This window comes from Epinephelus lanceolatus, chromosome 6, assembly GCF_041903045.1.
Source record: "Epinephelus lanceolatus isolate andai-2023 chromosome 6, ASM4190304v1, whole genome shotgun sequence".
In the NCBI taxonomy this organism is placed as follows: Eukaryota; Metazoa; Chordata; class Actinopteri; order Perciformes; family Serranidae; genus Epinephelus; species Epinephelus lanceolatus.
In genome coordinates, this window is record NC_135739.1 from 4,193,792 (window position 1) to 4,216,064 (window position 22,273).

At 43.6% G+C, this 22,273-nt stretch overlaps 1 protein-coding gene across 11 annotated transcripts in view; it reads left to right on the top strand.

Moving 5' to 3' along the window:
* dab1a (DAB adaptor protein 1a) overlaps positions 1 to 22,273 on the top strand; it is a 306,640-nt gene that overhangs the window by 279,379 nt on the left and 4,988 nt on the right. For 5 of the 11 annotated variants that reach the window (XM_078168485.1, XM_033621355.2, XM_033621358.2 and 2 more), the window contains 6 exons: positions 12,845 to 12,907; positions 14,768 to 14,864; positions 15,800 to 16,206; positions 17,638 to 17,833; positions 17,922 to 18,070; positions 19,463 to 19,559. In XM_078168485.1, coding sequence (XP_078024611.1) covers positions 12,845 to 12,907; positions 14,768 to 14,864; positions 15,800 to 16,206; positions 17,638 to 17,833; positions 17,922 to 18,070; positions 19,463 to 19,543 — 993 coding nt within the window. In that variant the 3' untranslated portion in view covers positions 19,544 to 19,559. Of the gene's footprint in view, positions 1 to 10,901; positions 11,049 to 12,844; positions 12,908 to 14,767; positions 14,865 to 15,799; positions 16,207 to 17,637; positions 17,834 to 17,921; positions 18,071 to 19,462; positions 19,560 to 22,273 lie in introns of all 11 variants that reach the window. The other 6 variants (XM_033621350.2, XM_033621346.2, XM_033621352.2 and 3 more) reach the window with 3 other exon arrangements.

The following is a 22,273-nucleotide window of genomic DNA, read 5'->3' on the forward strand; positions in this document are numbered from 1 at the left end:
CCTGAGAGGTTTGCTGGGACTCAGTGCTCGTGTGCAGTGTGCTGTGCTCCTCCTCTGCTTGTGCTGTGGCTGTGGTGGCTATTCTCCTTGTGCTCTGTTGTGGTGCCTGCTCGTTATGGTGAACCGGGATACCGTGTGTGAATATATGTGTGTGTCGTGCTCGATGAAGCATGCTCAGCTGTGGTTTGCCAGCAGTGAATCCAGTGCATGACCTCATCCCAGATTGGGCTGAACACGTTTTGTCACTGTCATCTGTCCTTTAATGGATACAAATTATGTGTCTGACTATAAATGTGCATGGCCTCATATTTTTTTAAATCTATATATCAGGATGCATATAAGTAAGGCTGTTTGCAGTGTAAATCTATATCACTGTTGTGTGTGTGTGTGTGTTTAAGCTCCAGTTATTGCCTCACACTGCCAGTGGTAATAATGAAAGATGACCTTGACCACTGTCAGGCTGCACTATAACTCAGCTGCTCTTTTATCTGCCTATAAAGATGCTAGTTATATTGTTGCCTGATTTAATCTGCTAAAATCTTCACACTCCCAATAACCAGGCTGCTGTCTTGTGCGTGTGAATGTGAGGTTGTACATGTGCATGTGTGTGCATTTGTATGTGAACACTTCATCCCATGCTGCTGCTCTGTAGATCAGTATTCCCTCAGTCCATCCAGAGCCCTGCAGCTCCGTGTGTATCCCCCCTGCAGTGTTGTTTTTTTTATCCTTAAACCGCTAAAACTGGACTCCTCCACGTCACTACTGGCAGCCCCAATCCCACTCCATGAATTTTGGTAGACTTGGAATCAGTCTCGCAGTTTCCTGGCTGCATATTATCCCCAGCTTTGGTAAGGAGCTTACAGGCACCATAGTATTTCTGTTCTCTCCTCATCCAGCCCACAACACATGCTGCTATTTGGATTGCCTTTGCGTTGGCAGGTGTCTGAACGTGAACAAATCCAATATTTCTCTCTTGTTGTGCAACCAATTGGACTAGTCGTCCATTCTGGTTTAAATAAAGCAAATCCAAGTCTTCTCTGCTTCCCAGTCAGTCAGAGGGAGTAAATATAACCCAGGATCATAGAAATATAAATGGATCATACAAGTGTAAGAATGTGTTTTGTGGCAGACAGCTCGTATTGTAATTTGAAGATAATGTAATTGGGTTTTAAGATAAATCCAGACTCACAGTGAGCAGAAAACAGCTGCTGTGCTGCTCGCTCTATGGGCTGAATCTTTCAAGCGTGTTGCGCCACAAGTCAGTGAAGCCACAGCAGGTCTTTTCCATCATGAGTCAAAATGCTGCTTTTGTCTTTTTTTGTGATCAGTAATTTTTATTGTTTTCTTTTAAACAGAAACAACATCAAATAGGACACATCATGTGGATGTATAAAAACTGAAGAGGTTACACAGTGAGACAAACTTAGCAATACTAAAAGATAAAAATCTAAATAAATGAATTAAATAATCATTGGCAGACGTGTAAATAAGTGAGTGTCACATGACACAATTCTAAATGGTTTTTAAGGATTTGAGCCAGTCTGTTACCATACAGTTGCATCAGGGACAGAGTAATGAAGGAGATTTAATTCACCCACTTAGCATAGTATTTCTCCACCTGATTGATGAGCCTAAAGGAGAAGCCCTCATGTGCAGCCACAATACCCAGTTGGGCGAACCACACCCTGGCTGGCAGTGACGTGATCACCTTCCATTCTGTTACAATGAGTTTTGTCTGGGGTGCAGGCGAGGGTTTTAGAGGGACAGGATCAGACAAGCTGGGGCAGAATGGGATGTCTCATTTAAAGATCATTTTGATACTCTCATGTATGGCAGACCAAGATTTTTGGACCACAACATGCAGAGCAGTGTGCCAACGCTCAGCTCACACCTCCAGCAACTCAGGCTGTCTCTTAATTTCACCCTAAATAACCTTGAGGTGGACCAGTATACCCTGTTCATTATTTTAAACCACACTCGATTCATTCTCAGTTCCCATGATGATTTCTTTCAGTTCTTTACAATGTTGTTCTGTTCATGCTCTGTGAATGATAGGTTAAATGGACCTGCATTTGTATAGCACCTTTTTAGTCATCCGACCACTCAAAGCGCTTTTTTTTTTACACTATGAGTCACATTCACCCATTCACACACACATTCACACACACATTCACACACTGGTGGCCAAGGCTACCATACAAGGCACCACCTGCTACTCAGTTTTTAACACACACACACACACACACACACACACACACACACACACACACACCAATGGAAGCATCATCTGGAGCAATTTGGGGTTCAGTATCTTGCTCAAGGATACTTCGACATGCAGACTAGAGGAGCTGGAGGACAAACCGCTGATCCTCCAATTGGTGGACGACCCCCTCTACTGCACCTCTGACTTAAGATTAAAGACTTGATTGTCAAAAGTTTTGCTGCATTCTTCTTCTTTGAAGCCTCAAGGAGAAATGGGGAATTTCTGAAAGCTACAGTATCTTACATTTAGTGGAAATAACTGAAGAAGTGTCAAAAACTGTAGTCTCGCCACCAGACAATCAGAGATCTCCGCCTTCTGATAGTCTGGGGACACTCCTTTCTAAAGTGTGTTTAACACACCGGAGAAAACGTCCGGCAACAAAGCAACGCCTCTTGCATTTTTGAAAAGGACACACCCTCCCGGAAATGTGCGCTCCCCCTTTTCTCGTCCGCAAGGACACAAACACACAGAGAGCTTGAAAATGGATGCCAAGAGATTTACCTCCGTTTTATCAAACTTGTGCTCAGTCCACAAGATTGTGGAAATGAAGCACTTACAGCGATTTTGTTTAAAACTTCTAACGCAGTCGGACTATGTTTACGAGCACAAGAGTTCAGCGAGCCACCGAAGGACCGCCCTGCGGATTTACTATTGGTTGTGCAATGTAGGAAGTTTTTTTAAACTCTGAAATTGTATCCGCCCATCTAAACACAAAATCAGGGAGAAAGACATCAGTCTTTAGTTAAGCAAAGCGTCTAAAGACTGACTTATGAGTCTACAAAAACTGATGCTGAAATGGCTACAAAGCTGCTGTTGTGGGCAGTGCAATGGAAGTCATTGTTAACACCAACGATCAATTCAGCTACTTTACCCTTTAAAACGTGAGCAAATTGGCTATACTTCTTGTTTTCAAAAACACAGGAAGAAGGCAATGAGCAACGAAAGACAAAATTACCCCCAAAAATTTGCAAAAACATTCATTCAAAGAAAATTCAGAACAAGAAAATTAGTAAAAAACAAACAAACAAACAAAAAGACCTGGAAAAAGTGCTAACGATGACAGTAATTAAAATTGAAATGATACTAATTATGTACCATGATTTTAAATATGTAATAATAATAGTAATAATTGTAACTATAGTTTTTCTCTCACTGTTTTCCTTTTTTCCCTATTTTTTTTTAAAGAGATCACATCAACTAGCACAGGGATCAGAGGTTTAAGTACTTGCGAAATGCATCTGAAAGCAACACAAGACAAGTGATGTTGCCCCAGGTTTCAAGGGGTTAAATGAGCTGTATAGCCCAGTGAACGGGTTAGTTTAAATGGTAGTTTACTCATATATAGACATTTTTAAAAACAGATATTTCCCTCTCCGTTTTCAAACAAAATTCTGTCCATATGTTCTTCATTAAATAAAATATCTCAACTACACTAGAAGGCAAAATAGACGCTCACAGCTAACGCTTGCCGGCATTAGCTGAACACAGTCTCACCTACTGGAGATCTCATTGCCATTGATTCCCCTTTGATATTCAGAAGATGGAGCTTACTAAGAGGTACCAGTGATGCTCTGAACATGCTAAACTTTTCCCTTCCACCATCTACTGGCTCGTCGTTTCTGGTGGACTTTAAACTGTGGACGCTGAAGTGGACTGATAACATTGGGTGCAGCAGACGCCTCCATTTGGCGGTGAAGTGATGCAGCATTACCAAGTTTAAGTTCCAAGCAGTGGCATAAAAAACATAAGCAGAACAGTAGTCCACCATTGTTACTGTTTCTGGCGCATGCTCATTACACAAAGCAACAATGGGCATGTGGCAATTTAGGAGATGACGTCATCATTTCCCATACACTCGGTTTTACTTGTCCTCATGGATACAGAGTCTTAAAGAATTTGCACTGGGAGAAAAAATCTGTCTTAGTGACCTAAAATTCAGATTGTGTGTGAACAAGAGGAAAAAATCTCTTTCTAAATATATCTGTATACATGTAGACAGGGCCGTAGTGAACAATCTTTTTCACAAGGTTTGTGATGTGGAAAAAACCTGCAGCCTTGATCAGTCTTCATTTTGATGAATAATAAAATGAACCCGATGAGTCACAGTAGATCTTACTTGAATATACATTTAATACAACACAAATCTGACCTCAAAGAACACCGTGGTGCAACATCCATACGGACACAGCCATACCAAAACCTAAAGTAACAGAACAATGATTCAGCCTTCTATAGTGTATTTCACATGTTGCAGATGTGTCCAACATTGGAGTCCAAGCATCTACAAGGTCTTCATCTTACAATATGTCAGCCTTCAGACACTCTGGAGCCTCCTCACATGCCTGCATGCAGACAGTGAAGGACTCTATTAAAACCTTGACCATGACATATTATTACAAACAATGAGATTCAGATACTTGATAATGAATTTTTTTTTTTTTTTTTTCACAACAGTTTGCATTTGGGGTGAAATAATGCATGAAATAACACTTAAGAGGAAAAGCCAGAAAGAAAGAAAAACATTATGAACGCAGCAGTAGTACCTTTTGTGACATTACTGAGTGAGGAGTGACCAGAGGTGGCAGCATTTATCTGACCGTTGTATCTTAGGGCGGATTTACAGTTTATTTCATTGGGAGAGGAGGTTCATTGTCTCCTCAGCAGGATTGACAGTGGACAGCAGCGTTAGATGAGATCGTCGCTCTGTGAGTGTGTGTGTGTGTGTGTGTGTGTGTGTGTGTGTGTGTGTGTGTGTGTGTGTACACCTGGAATGAAATGATACCATAATGGCAGAAATGCGACATCCTGTCTAAAGCTATCTCTTCTGTTGTTTACTCTGTCACCTAAATGATGACAAATCAATAAAACACACAAACACTTACAATAAAGCGATTTCAGTCTATTGAGCCTTTGACCCCTGTGAGAACTCTGTGTGTGTGTGTGTGTGTGTGTGTGTGTTGAATCAACACCAGCCCACACTACTGCAAAATCCACACGTAGAGGTCAGCATGTTACCACCTAACAGCCAAACACACCAGCTCTCTTCTTGGGCTGCGTCCGACTAAGAATTTTCCCAGTCGACTAATAGTTGTAATTTAGGGTCATTAGTTGACTAGTCTCCTGTATGTTTATGATATTAATGTAATTATTGAATTATAAGTTTTGGTGGTTTGAGTTGAAGGTGTGAGAAAGAATAGTATCAGTAACATTGTTAACACTGTGCTACATTACAGAGAAACACAAAACTGTACTAATGAACCTTCGTTAATATAGGCCTATATTTTATCTACAAGTGCACGTCACACACTGAGCTTAACATTCACTCCACCCTGAAGCTGTTCAGAATGACAAACACATTTGATTTCTGATGTGGTCAGACAACACGTCATAAGAACCAGTTCTGAGAGAGAAAAATGTAGTTAAAGTAGTGTTTGGTTCCTCTGACTGATATTATTATATATGGCATCATTAGATTATTAATACTGAAGCATCAGTGTTAGAGCAGCATGTTACTGTTGTAGCAGGTGTGCAGTTAAATTGGTCGTATTCGCTCTTTTTGTTGAGATGGTTTTAGGACAAACCCGGCTCGTCCAAATTACTGGGCTGCCCTCTGTCATTTGGTTTCAATCCAAAACACTCCCACACAGGGGCCGTGGCATTTGGTTTAGGAACAAGTTCCCTGTCTTTCTCTTGCGCTCAACTCTCTGTTTTCTTCTCCGCCTCGTCTCCCCCTCACGAAGATCGCACTGTGTGTGTGTGTAGCCTGTAGCCCCGCCTCCCCCACAGAGACAAAGACACTCGATGACAAGAGCTTTCCTTCTGTTCATTACGCTAATGAACCAACTCACCTGGCTGCTAGACAATGCACGGCAGTGAACGCTCTTGTCGTCCAGTCTCTTTGGTGGAGAGGGACGAGGAAAACAAACAACACATAAATATGGCAATTAATCCCTTTTAATTTACCATGCAATTAACCAACTTATCGCATATCGCGACCGGCCTAATTATGATTCCCAGTCCCGCTCACTCCCGTTGACTTTTTTTCCCATCCCGTCCCAATCACGTGAAGAATAGTGAAACTGATTCCCATCCCGTGGGAATCCCACGGGAATCACATGACCCGTGGGACTCCCAAAAAAATGTCAGCCTCTAATGGGCGTGTAGCTACTTCCATGTTTCAGATGATACGTCATGTTTGTAGTCGACCAATGAAGATGAGTTTACATATCACCTTGGGTTCGTCCTTTACCTTCTCAAAATGATCCCACACTTTGGATTTCCTGCCCGACATGTTGTTAACTAGCCTGTGGAATAACCGCAGGTACCAGCCCTGGACATTAGGGGCGGTACACGTTCTGCGTCTTTAACCGCCTGGTAGAGAGGAGGACGGGCGCTAGGCTTTTGTGCCTCCTTTGTGCCTTAACAAGCATCGTATCATAACGTACCTGAAATCCTGAGTGCAGAGCTGATCTTGTTCCAGGAGCTGTTTATAAGTGTGTAGGCCTGTCGTCCGTGGGACAGATGTAAAGCTCTGGGTAGCCTAGTAGGACACTTCCTTTGTCTGTCCTTTCAAAGTAAATTCCCACATGTTCCAGTCATATAAGTTTTGATTTATTTTGACGAGGTGCAGCTCCTGATAGAGTTTCATGTTTGCTTGTTTTTTTGGGAGTTTTTTTGGGCGACCAAATGAAATCTTACCGACTAATTACCTTTCTGGTCGACCAGTAGGGGGCAGCCCTACTCTCCTCATTGGATCAGTATGATACATGATATGATACTGATATGAAGCACTATATGGCCCATTTAAGTGGGTCATTACCATGAATTAAAATATGGCCTGGCTTCCTGGTTTGAATTAAGGTCGCTGGTCATTGGTATCTGTGTGTGAAAGAGTGACTGAGAAAATGGCTTAAAGGGAGAGAAATAAATCCAGTCTGGTTGTGTTGAGCTGAGAGTTGTGAGTCTGTGTGTGTGTGTTTGTGTTTGCATGTGACAGTTCAGCCGTGTTTTTGACCGTGTGCCAGTGTGATCAGTCAGACGGTAGGGGATCAGCAAGGTGGCGTTAATTAAAGGGGCTGCGATAATTGTATGCAGAACACATGTGCACAGGTAATTACTGTTACCCTGGAGATGGCTAATTGATAGGTGGTGGCTGCACTGATAAAGATAAAGGGCTGGGCAAAGAGATGGGCGAGAGTGTATAATGGGCGCAGAGGGATAATTGGCAGGGCATGAGAGAGAGGAATGGACGGAGAGAGAGTGAAGAAGGAAAGGCAGCAGCAGACTGTAGCTTTAAACAAGGATAGTAGACGGTGTGTATTTCTGCTGTCAGGTAAATTGAAATGTTCCAAACAGATTAAGTACATTTCATCAGTGGAATCTAAATGAAACATTATGAGAGCTGAGTTTCTGATATAAAAAAAACATCCAGTTGAAAAATGGACAACATTTCCAGAACAGATTAGTATTGGGCAAGCTGTTATTGTTCTTCAGCATCAGCTAATGATGACCATACGTCATGCTTTCATCCAAAGAAGGGAATACTCTCAGCAGTATTGTAGTGCACCAACTACTCTTGCTTTGCCAGACCAATCTGCACATGATGTGTCAGTGCCAGCTCTGCCAAAAGGTCCTGCAGATCCCACCATCATTCCACTCCATGAAATATGTTTTGGAGGTTGTTTATACAGTCATATTTTTCAGTTGAGGGTGTGAAGTACAGTGGAAACTGCTTATAGTGATCACAAATACAGTAATCAACCGCTTGTATGGATCAAAAAGGTTGGGACAGAATCAGACAAATGCTGTTTAGATTAGTGATTCCCAACTGGTCCAGCCACGAGGCCCAGATTTCTCTTCAGTCATTTGTTCGAGGTCCACACAGTTTAATGTATTCACCATCATACGTGCAGCTAGTTTGTTGTCTCTGTCATGCAGCTGTCTGTTAGGCCCAATCCCAATACCCCCCCTTGGCCCTACCCCTTAGCCCTTGGCCCTACCCCTTAGCCCTTGGCCCTACCCCTAGCCCTTGGCCCTCAAAATGAAGCAACAAGGGGTAGAGGTAGAAATCTTTCCCTAGAAATTGGGATGCCACTCACTACGTCACCGCGTCGGTTATGCTCACGCATACGAAACTATTTTAAACAGGAAGCTGCGAGCCATCTACATTTCCAACCGGCATCTACAATGGAGTCTCATTCATGCTACTGATCACGTTTGCCGCATTCATCATGCTTCGTTTGATGAATGACAGATAACAGGGGACTTCTGCTAGCTAGCTAACCAGCTAACATTACGAGGCAGCATAGTTATACTAGCTGGCGTGTTATCGTAATGTGGAAAGTCCGACAATTTTGCAGAACAGGACAGATGACAGATGCCAGGTAGCGCGAGCTAGCTAGCTAGCTAACAAGCAACCTGACGATGGTAACGTTAGCTATGTATGAACTTTTTTACCCGTCTCTTGCTCGGTGGTAGCCATGGCGACGTCTACGTGCAAATGTAGGGGTAGGGCCAAGGGGGGTATTGGGTCGGGCCCTTAGTCACTCACTCAACAGCATGAAAAGGAAAATTAAGGGTGTTTTTTATAAACGTGACACATTCGTGAGATACTTGCTGTCCATTCAGAATGGACCCGCGACCCACCAGTTGGTTTTAACAATTCTCTTATATAATTAAGTTGTTCGCTTACAGTGTTAATTTTGGGTCTTTTCATACATGAGATCCGAAAAAAACAACAACATATGGAAAAAATTTAAAACTACAGCAGTTCTATTTCCCTTTACTTTACTCCCATGGTCCTTTGTGTTTGGCCAATATCAGACCATATTGTCATCTAGTTACACTCTGTTACCATCTTCAGTCTGACATTGCGTTCACAATAATCTATTTTCCCCAGGGGAGGGGATTTGATTTCCCCTAACCAATCACTAGAGACCCACATGTCCGCCTGAATCAAATGTCATTTTAAATCCACGCTGAGTCTTGTCAACATACCTCTTTTGCTGGGGTTTTTAAGAGTGGAGCAAAAACAAATTATGATGTCAGGCGGTATGAAGAAGACATATTGATTTAGATCCGCCTATGTTGTCTTTAGCACTTGTAATTGAAGAAGAGGAAGAAGAAAAAATACTTTATTAATCCCAAGAGGAAATTCAATTTTTTCACTCTGTTGTCATACACACAGGCCCGAGTACACACACATGCACAAACAGGACCTGTGTATGCATTAAATGGAGAGCCCTGAGTGCCCTGAGCGGTAGGGGTTATGTGCTTTGCTCAAGGGCACCTCTCCAGCCACCAGTCCACACTTCATACTTGGTCTGTTGACTTGAGCCAGCAACCCTCTGGTTCCCAAATCAAGTCGCTATGGACTGAACTATTGCCGCCCCAGCACTGCTTGACAACGGCATAAGTCCTGCCAGTGGCACTGATTGGTGAATCGAGTCCACCCAGGGCTCTCATTGGTTGTTTTTAACCGAGAAACTGCTGATTCATGTCATGATGCCAGACGAATCAGTTAACTTGAACTCAGTGGAATGGGCGGACTCAAAGGTCTGGCACTAAGCAACCTTTGTCGTGCAGTAGCAAGACAAAGGTTGCTTAGTGGCAGATGAATCAGTCAACTTGAACTCAGTGGAGTAGGCAGACTCAAAGGTCTGGACCTAAGCAACCTTTGTCTTGCAGTAGCACGTCTGCTTCCAGCTCACTACCTGAGGCTGATAAAGGAAATCAGTTTCTCTCAATGAAAAACGTAGTGTCCTTTAAGCTTATCACAAAAATGAGTCAACGAGATGCAGCAGTTAAACTTGGTGTTTCTCTGTGTAGTTGGCTCAAATAACGAGAAACATGGCTGCCAGTGATGAAGACAGAAAACAAAAAGAGAAAGAAAAAATTCTGTTCTAATAATCATCCCATTATAGCGAACAATGTGACAGATGTGATCACTATAGGAGGCTCCCACTGTACATGCAGATACACCAGTATGGCTCACAGCTGAGAAGCATGACGGCACAAGCTCTATCAGCTGCTGGCTGCACAGACACAGTTGGATAAAATCATTTTTGGCTTTATTTTAATGGGATTTGTTGCTGATAATAAAAAAGATCACATAATGCCGGCCTTATCCTGTAATATTAAGACTGTAATTCACTTTGATGAAGATCCAGCCGACGATGACACAAAGCAAGCCAGCAGAAAGGAGGCTGTGTAACATACTCCCTACCTTTGCTCTGACATACAGCATGTTCGTTAATCCAGCTCCTGTCTACCTTTCTGTCTGTTTCACACTGTGGTTCCTGACACAGGGGAGCAGGCTTTGCAGAAACACAAAGGGGGTTTAAACCTTAGCTCAGCGCTGTAGTATAGACTAAAGGTGGGGATGATCTTTAAACCTTTTTAAATCTTTACTTGGGCTCCGAGTCTGGCAGGAAGAACCTTGCTCTGTGTGTGAATGTGTGTACATGGGTGTGTTTAGTGACACCAGCAGACCATCATATCTCCCTCTTAAATACGCCTCATTTCACCTCACTCCCTTCTGTCTCACCCTTTCTCTGAGTGTATGGAAAACAACTAATTTGTGTGTGTGTGTGCACATTTTCATCCCACCTGTCATCTAACACTGGGGTTGTGATTGCAGAACGGACATCAAAACAACCCCTTCCACCACCATCATCATCAGCATCATCATCATTATGATCAGCCCCTCCAGCAAGAACAAACTGAACCCCAGCAGCAGCAGGCAGTGGCAGATCTGATAGACTTAGACCTGGACATGGTGAATGAGGTAAGCTGCAGTATACCACAGAAGCACAGTGCTCCTGTTGGTGTGGTTTTAGACAAAAGCTCGGCGGGTTTTCAGTTTGTGTGAGCAGGGAACATACTGTCCTAAAGGGTACCCATCAGCCCTAATGAACAGCTTCTTCAGGCATATCCTCAGATGATTTCCTGTCTCCTGTCCTCATCCGTTCAGCGCCACTTTTGTTCCTCTCTAGTCGTAAGTCACCCCAACTCTTGACCCCTGTCACTAATGAATAAAACATGCAACCTTGCCGTTGCATAGTAACCAAGTTGAGGCAGAAAGTAAAGTGTGTATGGGTGCACCTGTGAGTTCACATCTGCATGTGTATGAAAGACGGAGGACGAGAAGAGAAAAACACCCCGGTAGCTCTAGAGCAGAGGTCCTTTAAGGGCGGAGTGGATGTAAAGGTCAGCGTGTCTGTCAGAGAACCGGTGGGGGTCAGCGGGGTGAGCAGACAGCGGCGGTCATCTCGCCAACACACGCAGAGTCGGGCTGCTCGCAGCACATTAACAAAGCCTTCATAACACTCTGATAATCACAGCAACCTGACCCCCGCAACCCCACCACCACACACGTAAAGAATATTGAGTCAAGTGGCTTAACTTAAAGCAGACAGAAAGTCTATAAACTTCCTGTACTATTTGAACACTCGCTCCAGTGGCATTTATCCTGTGCCGGGAGTTTCTGTTTGAAGAACATTAGCAAAGGCTCTGTGGTATTGACTCAGAGCACTCAGTGCCACAACATTCAGTAACAGCTACAGGAATTTTTATGTTAAGGAGAGTGTTTTTAAAATGTGTTTTGTGCATTTAATCCCATGGACATACTCTTATCAGTCCCTTCTGCATATCTTGGATATGTAGCTTATCATCTTGTTGGGTTGATTTTTATCTGCTACGTTAGACTCCGCAGCAACAATAGTCCATATTACATCCTCCTACCCCCCCCCCCCCCCCCCCCCCCCTCCAATCTGTGCAGAAAAAACATACCCATCTAGACCCATGACTGTAAAACACCATGCTCACAGATCCATTTTCTGATAGATGTAAAAAGAACTTTGTGACCTACGAGAGAGAACGAGAGCGGAGATATTCTAAGAACATTCATTATCTCAAAAGAAATTATCCGCATCCATGATTTATGCAAATCTCTGACCATGTATTCAAGGCTTAAATTCCTTTACGACTAAAAATAGAGTTTCCTTCACTTGCCACCGGCCTAAAGATATTATTAATGTGGGGAAAAAAGGGGAGATACTAAAGAGAGGGGATCATGGGGAGACTGTGAAAGGAAACAGAATGATACAGAACAAATTCAGATCAAATAGAAAGGCTGCTGTCTTTGATAGCTATTCCCTCTGAGGCACACCACACATCCTCTTCAACTGGGGAACCGTAATGACTTGTCCAGAAGAAGACACTGGCGCAGTAATGATGCAGGGAGGTGTGGTAGCTGCTTTTAGCCCAGCTGGTTGAAAGCATCTTCATGTGGAGCAGATGACAAAGATTGTGAGTTTCTTTCCCCCTTTGGAAGATTGTAATAGCTCTTGGTAGGTATGTCATCATAATCATTTCATCTCATTATCCCATCTCTCCTCACCCCTCTGTTACCTCCTTTGTGTCGCTGCCACAGTGCTCAGGTAGGTGCCACAAAAGCTTGTGTCGTGTTGCATGCAGTGTGTGATGCATGTTGCACTGGAATGTAAACTGACCCAGATAATATATAGAGAGCATAACAGCAGTGTTATTGTACCTAACAGGTATACTTTCTTTTATTCTCAGAATATCAACCAATTAGAGATTTTTGGAGACATGTCCACACCTCCTGACATCACCTCTCCATCGGTGAGTAGCTGTCACACATGCACAGATTGTGGTTGACACCGAATCGCAATGTTTGTTTAAAATAACTTACGGATGCAAAAGCTACTGCAGTGTGTTAGTTTTTAGCCACCTGAAAAAATGAATATCAGTTTAAAGGTCCAGTGTGTAGAATTTAGAGGGACATATTTGTGGAATATAATTTCTTTAGTGTATAGTCACCTGAAAATAAGAATTGGTGTGTTTTCGTTATCTTAGAATGAGACATTTACATCTACGCAGATTGCAGCTCCTCGTCTACAGAGATCGCCATGTTGTGCCACCATGTTTCTACCAGAGATGGGGGACTCGAGTCACATGACTTGACTCGAGTCAGACTCAAGTCGCAAATATGATTTGAGACTTGCTTGACTAACGTTGATAAAAGACTCAACTTGACTTTGACTTTGTATTCATGACTTGAGACTTGACTTTGACTTGAGACAGATGACTCGAAAGGACTTAGCTTTAATTCAATATTAAAGGCACGTTAAGCACCGTTGGGCGTCACTTCTGTTTACGTTCAACAATGTTATCAAACACAACGGAGCTAGCCCCGACATACAAAGTTGTTTGGAAAAACGTAATTTAAAATCTGTTTTTAACTGCCTCTCTGGGCACCGCGTTCATGTGCGTGTGCTTGCTTTCGTTGGTCTCGCGCTGGCTGGTTGGTGCTGCCTGGACCCAAATGTTTTTGTTGCCATTTGCGGAGCCTGGGCTGCCTACAGAGACCGGACTTTTTCACAGCATATTCAGAGGTTATGTAGCTAGTGGATCATGAGGAGATGTTTGCTGTATGTGACGTATGACTTGACTTGTGACTTGCTTAACCTGAGCAATGACTTGACTTGCTTGATTCTCACCACAACTAACTTGGGACTTGCTTGAGACTTGAAGGTAAAGACTTGAGACTTGCTTGTAACTTGCACATGTGTGACTTTCCCTCATGTCTGGTTTCAACAGTAGCCCAGAACGGACAAACCAAACACTGGCTCTAGATAGGGCCATTTGCATTTTCGTATTGGACACCGTAGTCAGAAGCCTTTCTGCAACAAGCAGCATTGGAGAAACACTGATTTATAACATGAAACTGCTTTATTCAGTATTTTTACGGGTTTAAATCACTTGGTCAGTTTGTTTAGGAGAGGAGGAGACCTCTGCGGATAATTGGGCTCCCATTAAAAACCTCCTAAACACTGAATTCTAAACAGGAGAACTTTAAGCTGGTTGCAGTTGGCAATCCTCACCACTAGATGCCACTAAATCCCCCTGAATCTTACACACTGGACCTCTAAGTGTACACTATATTTAGAATATTTTCACTGCTTTACCTTGCTATCAGATAGCCTTTACAAAGGGGGGTCATTTTACTTTGCAGAACGTTGGAGTTGCTGGTCTAGCACAGCCTCGATTGGTTAATGTGTAAGGTAGAGCGGAGAAAATACAGCGTACACTTGCACTGATATAGATTTTGTTGGTGGGACTTTTTTTTAAGGTGACTAAAATAGATTTTACTGTGGAACCTGTCGACAGCAGTACATTGTTAAATGTCTGTGCTGGTGGATTTGGTTGATCACAGACACTAGCAGAGAAGCAGTAAATAAAATAAGCACAGCAGAAGCGTCACATAGCTTGGACCACCAGGTATGCCACAGTTAAGGCTGGAAATGATAAAAGAAATAAGCTGTTTTGCTGATGTCCCATATTTCCACAATTGACATCAGTTGCCAGTTGTCTACCCTGAAGTGAGTGTTGGTGTCGCAGTGATTTGGTCTCTAAAATCCTAACTGTATTTCCGATGATGTGCTTTTTCCTCAATTCCACCTCTGATCACAACCCACGCAGACCCCCGCCTCTCCAGCCAACACCCTCGACCCCTCGCAGGGCCTGCAGCCTCCCACGGAACTATTTGCTCCCTTCAATCCTGCGTCTGTGCCCTCAGGTAGGACCTTGTTCATTTTCTGCTTAAATACACCACCGCCACAAGCGGAGGGGAAAACAAACGCAGCGGGAGAGAGAGCGTTGAGAAAAGGAGATGAAGGGGAGCTGGAGAGTCAGAAGCTTCGGAGGCGGAGGGCAGAGGAAAGAGGGGAAGAGAAGAAGAGGGGGGTTGAAATAAATAGAGGGGGACAGAATAGAATTGAAATGTAGATGAGGGGAGGGGAAAGAGGAGAAAAGGTGGTGTTGGTTGTGTGTTGAATATGAAATGCATCATTAGCTTGCTGCCTCAGATGCTGCTGATTTACCTGTGGCTGAAGCGACTGTGGTGGTCAGGGGGAAAGGAACAAAACATGCTGAGATGATTGTAGTGAAAACTCTCTGTATGCACAGGGCCACTGCGAATTACACGTTGGTATATATTTTATAGTTTCCCCGGTCTCTTCTCCTTTGCTCCAATCCTCACCTCTGTTCGTCTCCTCTCCCCTCTCCGTGCATATGTCAGGGTAGCAGGGTGGCCGAGGTTAAATGTCAACTTTCTCTGCTGTAGGTAACAACTGGAGACCAGAAACAGGCGAGTAGTGAGTGTGTAATAGAATGAGCTTCTACTGATGAGTTTGAGTGATTTTAATGAGTGTGTGTGGGGTTCTTCCTTTTCATAATGACTCTCCCTCATTCTGGAGGTAATTATGATAGTTCACCATGACCATCAAGAGACACCACATTAGCTGCAGGCAGAAGTAGGGCAGCACTCTCTGGTGATGCATGGGTTATTATCTGTGTGTGTTTGTGTGTAGAAGTAAAGCAGTGAGCATATGCACTGTGGGTATTTTAATCACTTCCTTCTTTGTCTTCTTTTTGACTTTATCATTAAAATTTGACTAAGTACCGACCTTTTCTTAACCTCAAACTCTTTGTTCTCTCTCCCCTCACCTCCAGGTTATGTGACGATGGGAGCAGTACCCCCCGGCCACTGGTCACAGCAGGCGTTCGCTGCCCAGACACCGCTGGCCTTTGGGGTCCAATCTCCTCTAGGTCCGGTCGCCCAGGTGCTGCCGGGCGGCCAGCCTCTGATCTGGGGCCAGGCCAACATCTTCCCTGCCACCCAGCAGCAGTGGGCAGCCATGGCAGCCGGAGCCTTCCCCCCTACAGCCTACCTCCCTGCCCAACCTGTGGGCACTCTGCCCGCCGCCATGTTCCAGACTCTCACCCCCGTCACGACTGTGACTCCAGCCGGCGAGAGCCATTCAGGTGCTGGAGCCAGCGCCTCAGCTCCCTCCCCTTCAGCGTCGTCGAGTCCGCAGCACGGGGAGAGGGCGAGGAAGATGGGCAAGGAGATGTTCAAGGTGGGGAGATATTGGATGGGACCAGAATTATGATCATTAGAACTATATTTTCTACCTTGTCTTTTTTAGAAAGTGTGACACAAAAAACATTGCAAAAATCAATCAGAGGAACCAGGAACCATGTTTAGCTCGTCATTTGTTTCTGTTGTTTCTGGAGCATTATATGCCTTTATTAGAAAACCGACAGGGAATGAGGGGAGAGAGATGAGGAACAATATGCACAGGTCCCTGACTGGTCATAAACTGGGGACTTGTGGACATTGTCAGTGCCATAACTTGGCAGTCTATGCCAGTGGTTCCCAACTGGCGGGTTGTTGTCCAAAAGCAAGTCGAGGGTCCACTCTGAATGGAGCACAAGTGACTCGCGAATGTGTCAAGTTTCTAAAAAAGACACTTTATTTTGAAGTACAGTGAATATCGGTACTCAATCCCTTTAAGGTATTGACTGAAATAACCCAGTGCCATGTAGTATCGAAACTTCAATTGCATTCCATTTTATTGACCCAGATCGAGAAAAAAGGTGAATATTTGTATGGTTTTGCTCCCAGTCAGTCACCACAAGATATTTTAGGCAACTAAATGCTTTCATTCACATGACGTATGGAATGAAGTACTCTTTTAATATCAGTATCACTTTATGGGTACCGCTGTTGGTACTGATATCGGAATGTTTTAAACAATACCCAGCCCTACCCATGTGGTGCATTTGCACGGGATAAGCAAAGACTGTATTAAACTAGAATTTACTGAAAATCTTCCCGGATGTTATGTCAAGGCTCTGCATGGGTCAAAGTAAATGCATGAGAAAAGGTTCTTTCATGCAACTCTGCTCACTTTAATGACCACCACAAGTCAGGCAGCAGGATTCCAACAGTGTCACTTTACTCTCTTCTGATGTATTTGAGCTCTTTTTTCCTGCAAATGGGTCTCTATGCTGTGAAGCAAGATAAGCCTTCTGAACTTGCACCCAAAATGCTGTTAGAACTTTTATTTGTAATTGCCAACACAGCCTCCATAATCCTCAAAACAGACCCCAAGACGCCAATCTGCACGGGACTAATATTATTACATGATCTCCGTGTTTAGAAACATTTGATAGGTTTTTACTTGACAAATTATGGACATGGCAAATTTGCACTGGATTAAGATCATAGATGACCTTAGGCCCAGGTTATACTAGGCCTAAAGACTGTAATCGGTGCAACGTATCCTCACACAGCAGTTTGCATGATATTCTACAACTTATGTTGCATACTTAAGGTAAGGTTACAGAGGTATAGGCAAGTGAAGTTGCTGTGGTTAGTTTTAGGAAAAGAAACAAAAACACATCAGAAATAATAAAGTCTGAGTTCCATTTTGAATGCACCTGCAGTGAGTCAAAGTGTTTAAGTCTCTGTGCCCAGTTTTAACGTCGGCCTTCTTGACCTTCAGGATTTCCAGCTGGCGAAGCCTCCGGCCATGCCAGCAAAGAAGGCTGAACAGCCCGGCTTAGCAGGAACCTCAGAGGCATTCAGCACTTACTTCAGCCGTGTGGGCACCGCCCAGGACACGGACGACTGTGACGACTTTGACATTTCTCAAATGAACCTGACACCAGTCACCTCCACGACACCGTCCACCAACTCACGTAAGAGCTCAGCTATTCGTGTTTGTCTGCTCTCTAAGTTACACGCTTTTCCCGTAGCTACGTCTCACTGGACTCATCCTCCCTGCAGCACCCACCCCAGCTCCCAGGCAGAGCTCTCCCTCCAAGTCCTCAGCCTCCCATGTCAGTGACCCCCCCACCGATGCCACAGACCCCCCCACAGACGACTCATTTGGGGAAGCAGAGGGCAGCCCAAGTCGCAGTGGAGAGGAAGATGCTGTAAGTGTGTGTAGTTGTGTGTGTGTGTGGGATAAGTCAAGTGTGTGTGTGCCTTTAATAACTCACTCCTTATGCTGCTATAACCTGCGCAGCGTGTTGAGATCTGCTGATAAATAGCCTTTGTAGCAGTGTTGGCGGGCCAGGTAATCACTCTGGCTGATTAGGGGGCTGATGCTGTTGTGTCCCGTAGTGTGTGTGTGTGTGTGTGTGTGTGTGTGTGTGTGTGAGTTTGTGTCTGTGCATGTGTGAATGTGCACATGGAGAGTGTGTTTCTGTGTGAGCATGAGCAGTGGTGTACCTGCATAAGTATGTGGTTCAGTGTGTGTGTGTGTGTGTGTGGGTGTGTGTGTGTGTGTGTGTGTGTCTGCCTGGTCAACACAGCGTTAAATTAGCTGGTGGAATTGTCAGAGACATCATTAAGCTGTTATTAATACCAGCCAGGTAGCATCCATACATCACCACTTCTATATGGACAGACTCATTTGTGGCGAGATAGAGGAGAAATAACGTCCCCAATTCTTCTTCCAGGGGCAATTAATATTTATTTTAACCAGCAGCACCTCCATCCATGAGAGATAGTGAGAGAAATTAAGGAAAAATGAGAAGATAAAGAGATTTTTAGGGAGGGCGGAGAAACTCCCTTTGCCTTTGACCAAAGTCCTTGCAGAAGGAGTGACCTTCCAAGAAACAAGACTTTTGTAGCTCTTTCCTGCCATTTTTCTTTCTGTCTCCTTCTCTCTTTTTTTGTGTTTCTTTCATGCTTGCCTCTTTCTTCTCTTTTGCTCTCCACTCTCCAGGCGTGAAACATTAGTTTTATGCCTCCAATCCAGCTATTATTGAAAAAAAATAGAGGACTTTCACACTGCTGAAAATGTCACCAGGCCTGAATAACACCCAGACACTTTACACAACCCAGAGAAATGTGCATTGGTGGCAGCACCCAGTGAGTGAGTGCGGCGAAAAAGGTTACAAAGAAAGACGGGAAAGACGGAGCGAAGGCAGAAAAACAACCTCCCACTCTCTGCAGGGCGAGGTGTGAAAAGCGGAAGTGTTTTTGGAAGAAGAGAAAAAGCAGTGGATCAATAGAACAAAGGCTTTTATAAAAGAGAAAGAACTGTAAATGAGTGCATGTATGTTTGTGTGTATTTGCAAGAGACTGCGTGGGCTGTGGGTTCTGTCTCCAAGTGTCCTTATTTCTCCTCCGAGTATTGACACCTTTTCTCTTTTGCTTCCTGTTTACGTCTGCTCTTTTAGTCTCTACCGATCCTGCAATCCTTCTTTCATAATTATTCTTCTCTGTCTACTTCCACTCCCCCTTACTTCCTTCTCTTATACCCCTCCATCGACTTTTCTTCCCATACTTTTCCTTCCTCCCCTTCTTCCTGTCTTTAGGCGTGTGGTTCTGGGTCGCCCTGCCCCAGCGAGACAGCAGAGCCCAGCCCAGACCAGGCCAGTCCAGAGGCTGGGAGCTAGATAGCAGCAGGGCAGGGTAGGTATCAATACCTCTCCTGTCCCCTAACACCTCCTCCTTCACTTCCCAGCCCTTACCTGTTCTCCTGGTTGACTGTTGTACCTCACACTGATCTGCCCAGGTTCTCCATCTATTTTTTCATATTTTCCTTCTTCTGTTGCGTCTTTGGTCTCATTTCACCATTTCCCTTTGTGTGATCATGGATGGATTGCTGAATGGGCTGATCAGACACAGGCCTTGGGTCCCAGAGTGTCAGGGGGGTCCCCTGTCCTTCACCTGCAAAATTTCACTTAATACATACTGACCAGGAAGAGACTCGAAATGACCACAAAGAGACACAGAGATCCCACAGAGAGATGCAAAGGAACTGCAAAGGGCCACAAAATGACCAAAAATGACAGGAAATCACCTCCAAGAGACACAAGACAACCACAAAGATAGACAGAATAACTCCAATGAGACACAAAACGACTACAAAAACAGGCAAAACAACCACAAAGAGACACAAAATGACATAAAAGACAAAGAGACACAAAGCAACCACAAGGAGATGCAAAATTACTTCAAGGGGATGCAAAACAACTACAGAAAGACAGGACACAACCACAAGGAGACACAAAATTACTTCAAAGAGACACAAAAGGGCTACAAAAAGAAAACAATCACAGGGAGATGCAAAATGTCCAAGAAAGATGCAAATTACCTCAAAGAGACACAAAACGACCACAAGGAGACACAAAATCACTTCAAGGGGATGCAAAATTCCTTCAAAGAGACATAAAATGACTACAAAAAGACAGAATACAACCACAAGAAAATAAAAAATGACCACAAAGAGACACAAAACAACCACAAGGAGACAAAAAATGCCTCCAGAGAGACATAGAATGATCTAAAAGACATAAAACAAGCACAAGGAGACACAAAATAACTCTAATGAGACCTACAATGACTACAAAAACAGGCAAAACAACCACAAAGAGACACACAGCAACCACAAGGACATGCAAAATAACTTCAAAGGGATGCAAAAATACTTCAGAGAGATGTAAAACAACTACGAAAAGACAGGACACAACCACAAGAAGACACAAAGTGACCACAATGAGACACAAAGTGACTTCAAAGAGACACAAAATGGCTACAAATATAAAACAATCACAGGGAGACACAAAATGTCCAAGCAAGATGCAAATTACCTCAAAGAGACACAATACAACCACAAGGAGACATAAATTACCTGAAAGAGACACCAAACAACCAAAAGGAGACACAAAATCACTTCAAAGAGACATAAAATGACTACAAAAAGACAGAATACAAACACAAGAAGATAAAAAAAAATGCCTCCAGAGAGACACAGAATTACGTAAAAGACACAAAACAAGCACAAGGACACACAAAATTACTTTAGTGAGACACAAAACAACTACAAAAACAGGCAAAACAACAACAAAGAGACACAAAATGACAGAAAAGACAAAGAGACACAAAGCAATGACAAGGAGACATAAAATTACTTCAGAGAATGCAAAATCCTTCAAAGAGACATAAAACGACTACAAAAACACAGAATACAACCACAAGAAGACAAAAAATGACCACAAAGAGACATGAAACAACCACAAGGAGACAAAAAATGCCTCCAGAGAGACAGAATTATCTGAAAGAGACAAAACAAGCACAAGGAGACACAAAATGACTTCAAAGAGACATAAAATGACAACAAGAAGACAAAAAATCACCTTAAAGAGACACAAAACAACTACAAGGAAACACAAAATTACTCCAAAGAGACACATATTAACTTGAAAGAAACATCAAATCACAAAAAGATGTTTAACAACTACAAAGAGATGCAAAACCACCACAAAGTCAGTGTGCCTTGCTCCTGTGTAGCAGAGGTGGTGGGGCCCTTTGCCTTTCTGTGCCCAGGGGCCAACTGTCTCATGATCCGCCCATGTGTGTGTGGTTGTGCATGTGTGAGTATTTGCTTGTGTTTCACTCTGTGTGTTGTTGAAGCCTCGACTGGAGTTTTGTAAGTATCTCTTCTGATGTGGCATCACGTGTGTGAGTTTTTCAAACAATAGGTGACATGTTCATCACGCATGATCACTTTGGCCATAGTGCTCCGTGCCCTCATTGTGTCCTGTCTTTGTGACGTGTACTTAAATCATGCCCAGTTCCCTGAATAGCACACATCTCACTTGGAGAGCCAATAGCGTGTGACAGCCAATCAGAAACTGTGCACTTCAGTGAACAGGACGTCATCTGGGATTTGCCAATGTTGTGCGCAATATGCTGATCTCGGATGTTTAGCTTAATATAAAAATGATGCGTGCTGTCATTTTTATGCATTATGTATGTTACATGATGAAATGTAACTCATAATATGTGCGTTATTGTAAGAGGATCAAACTGAGAACGACAAGCAGCGACTATCAGAACTCAGGGAACTGATGATGTGTGTGTTTTATACTTTGTGCGCCTCAAACTTTCACACAACTTGCACAGGCTGGAAATTTGTTTTAGAGATGTGTCAACATGCTGTTTGCACAGAGACAGAGGGGCGGGCACACAACACACACACACACACACTAAAGAAGAGAGACGTTTTGATCCCTGCCTCCCTACCCGGTGTCCTCACCCACACAACTCCCGAGTGTGGCTCCTTAATGATAGCTGCTGGCACTTACATAGGGAAAAATGTAATGGTTTTGTTTTCATCAGCT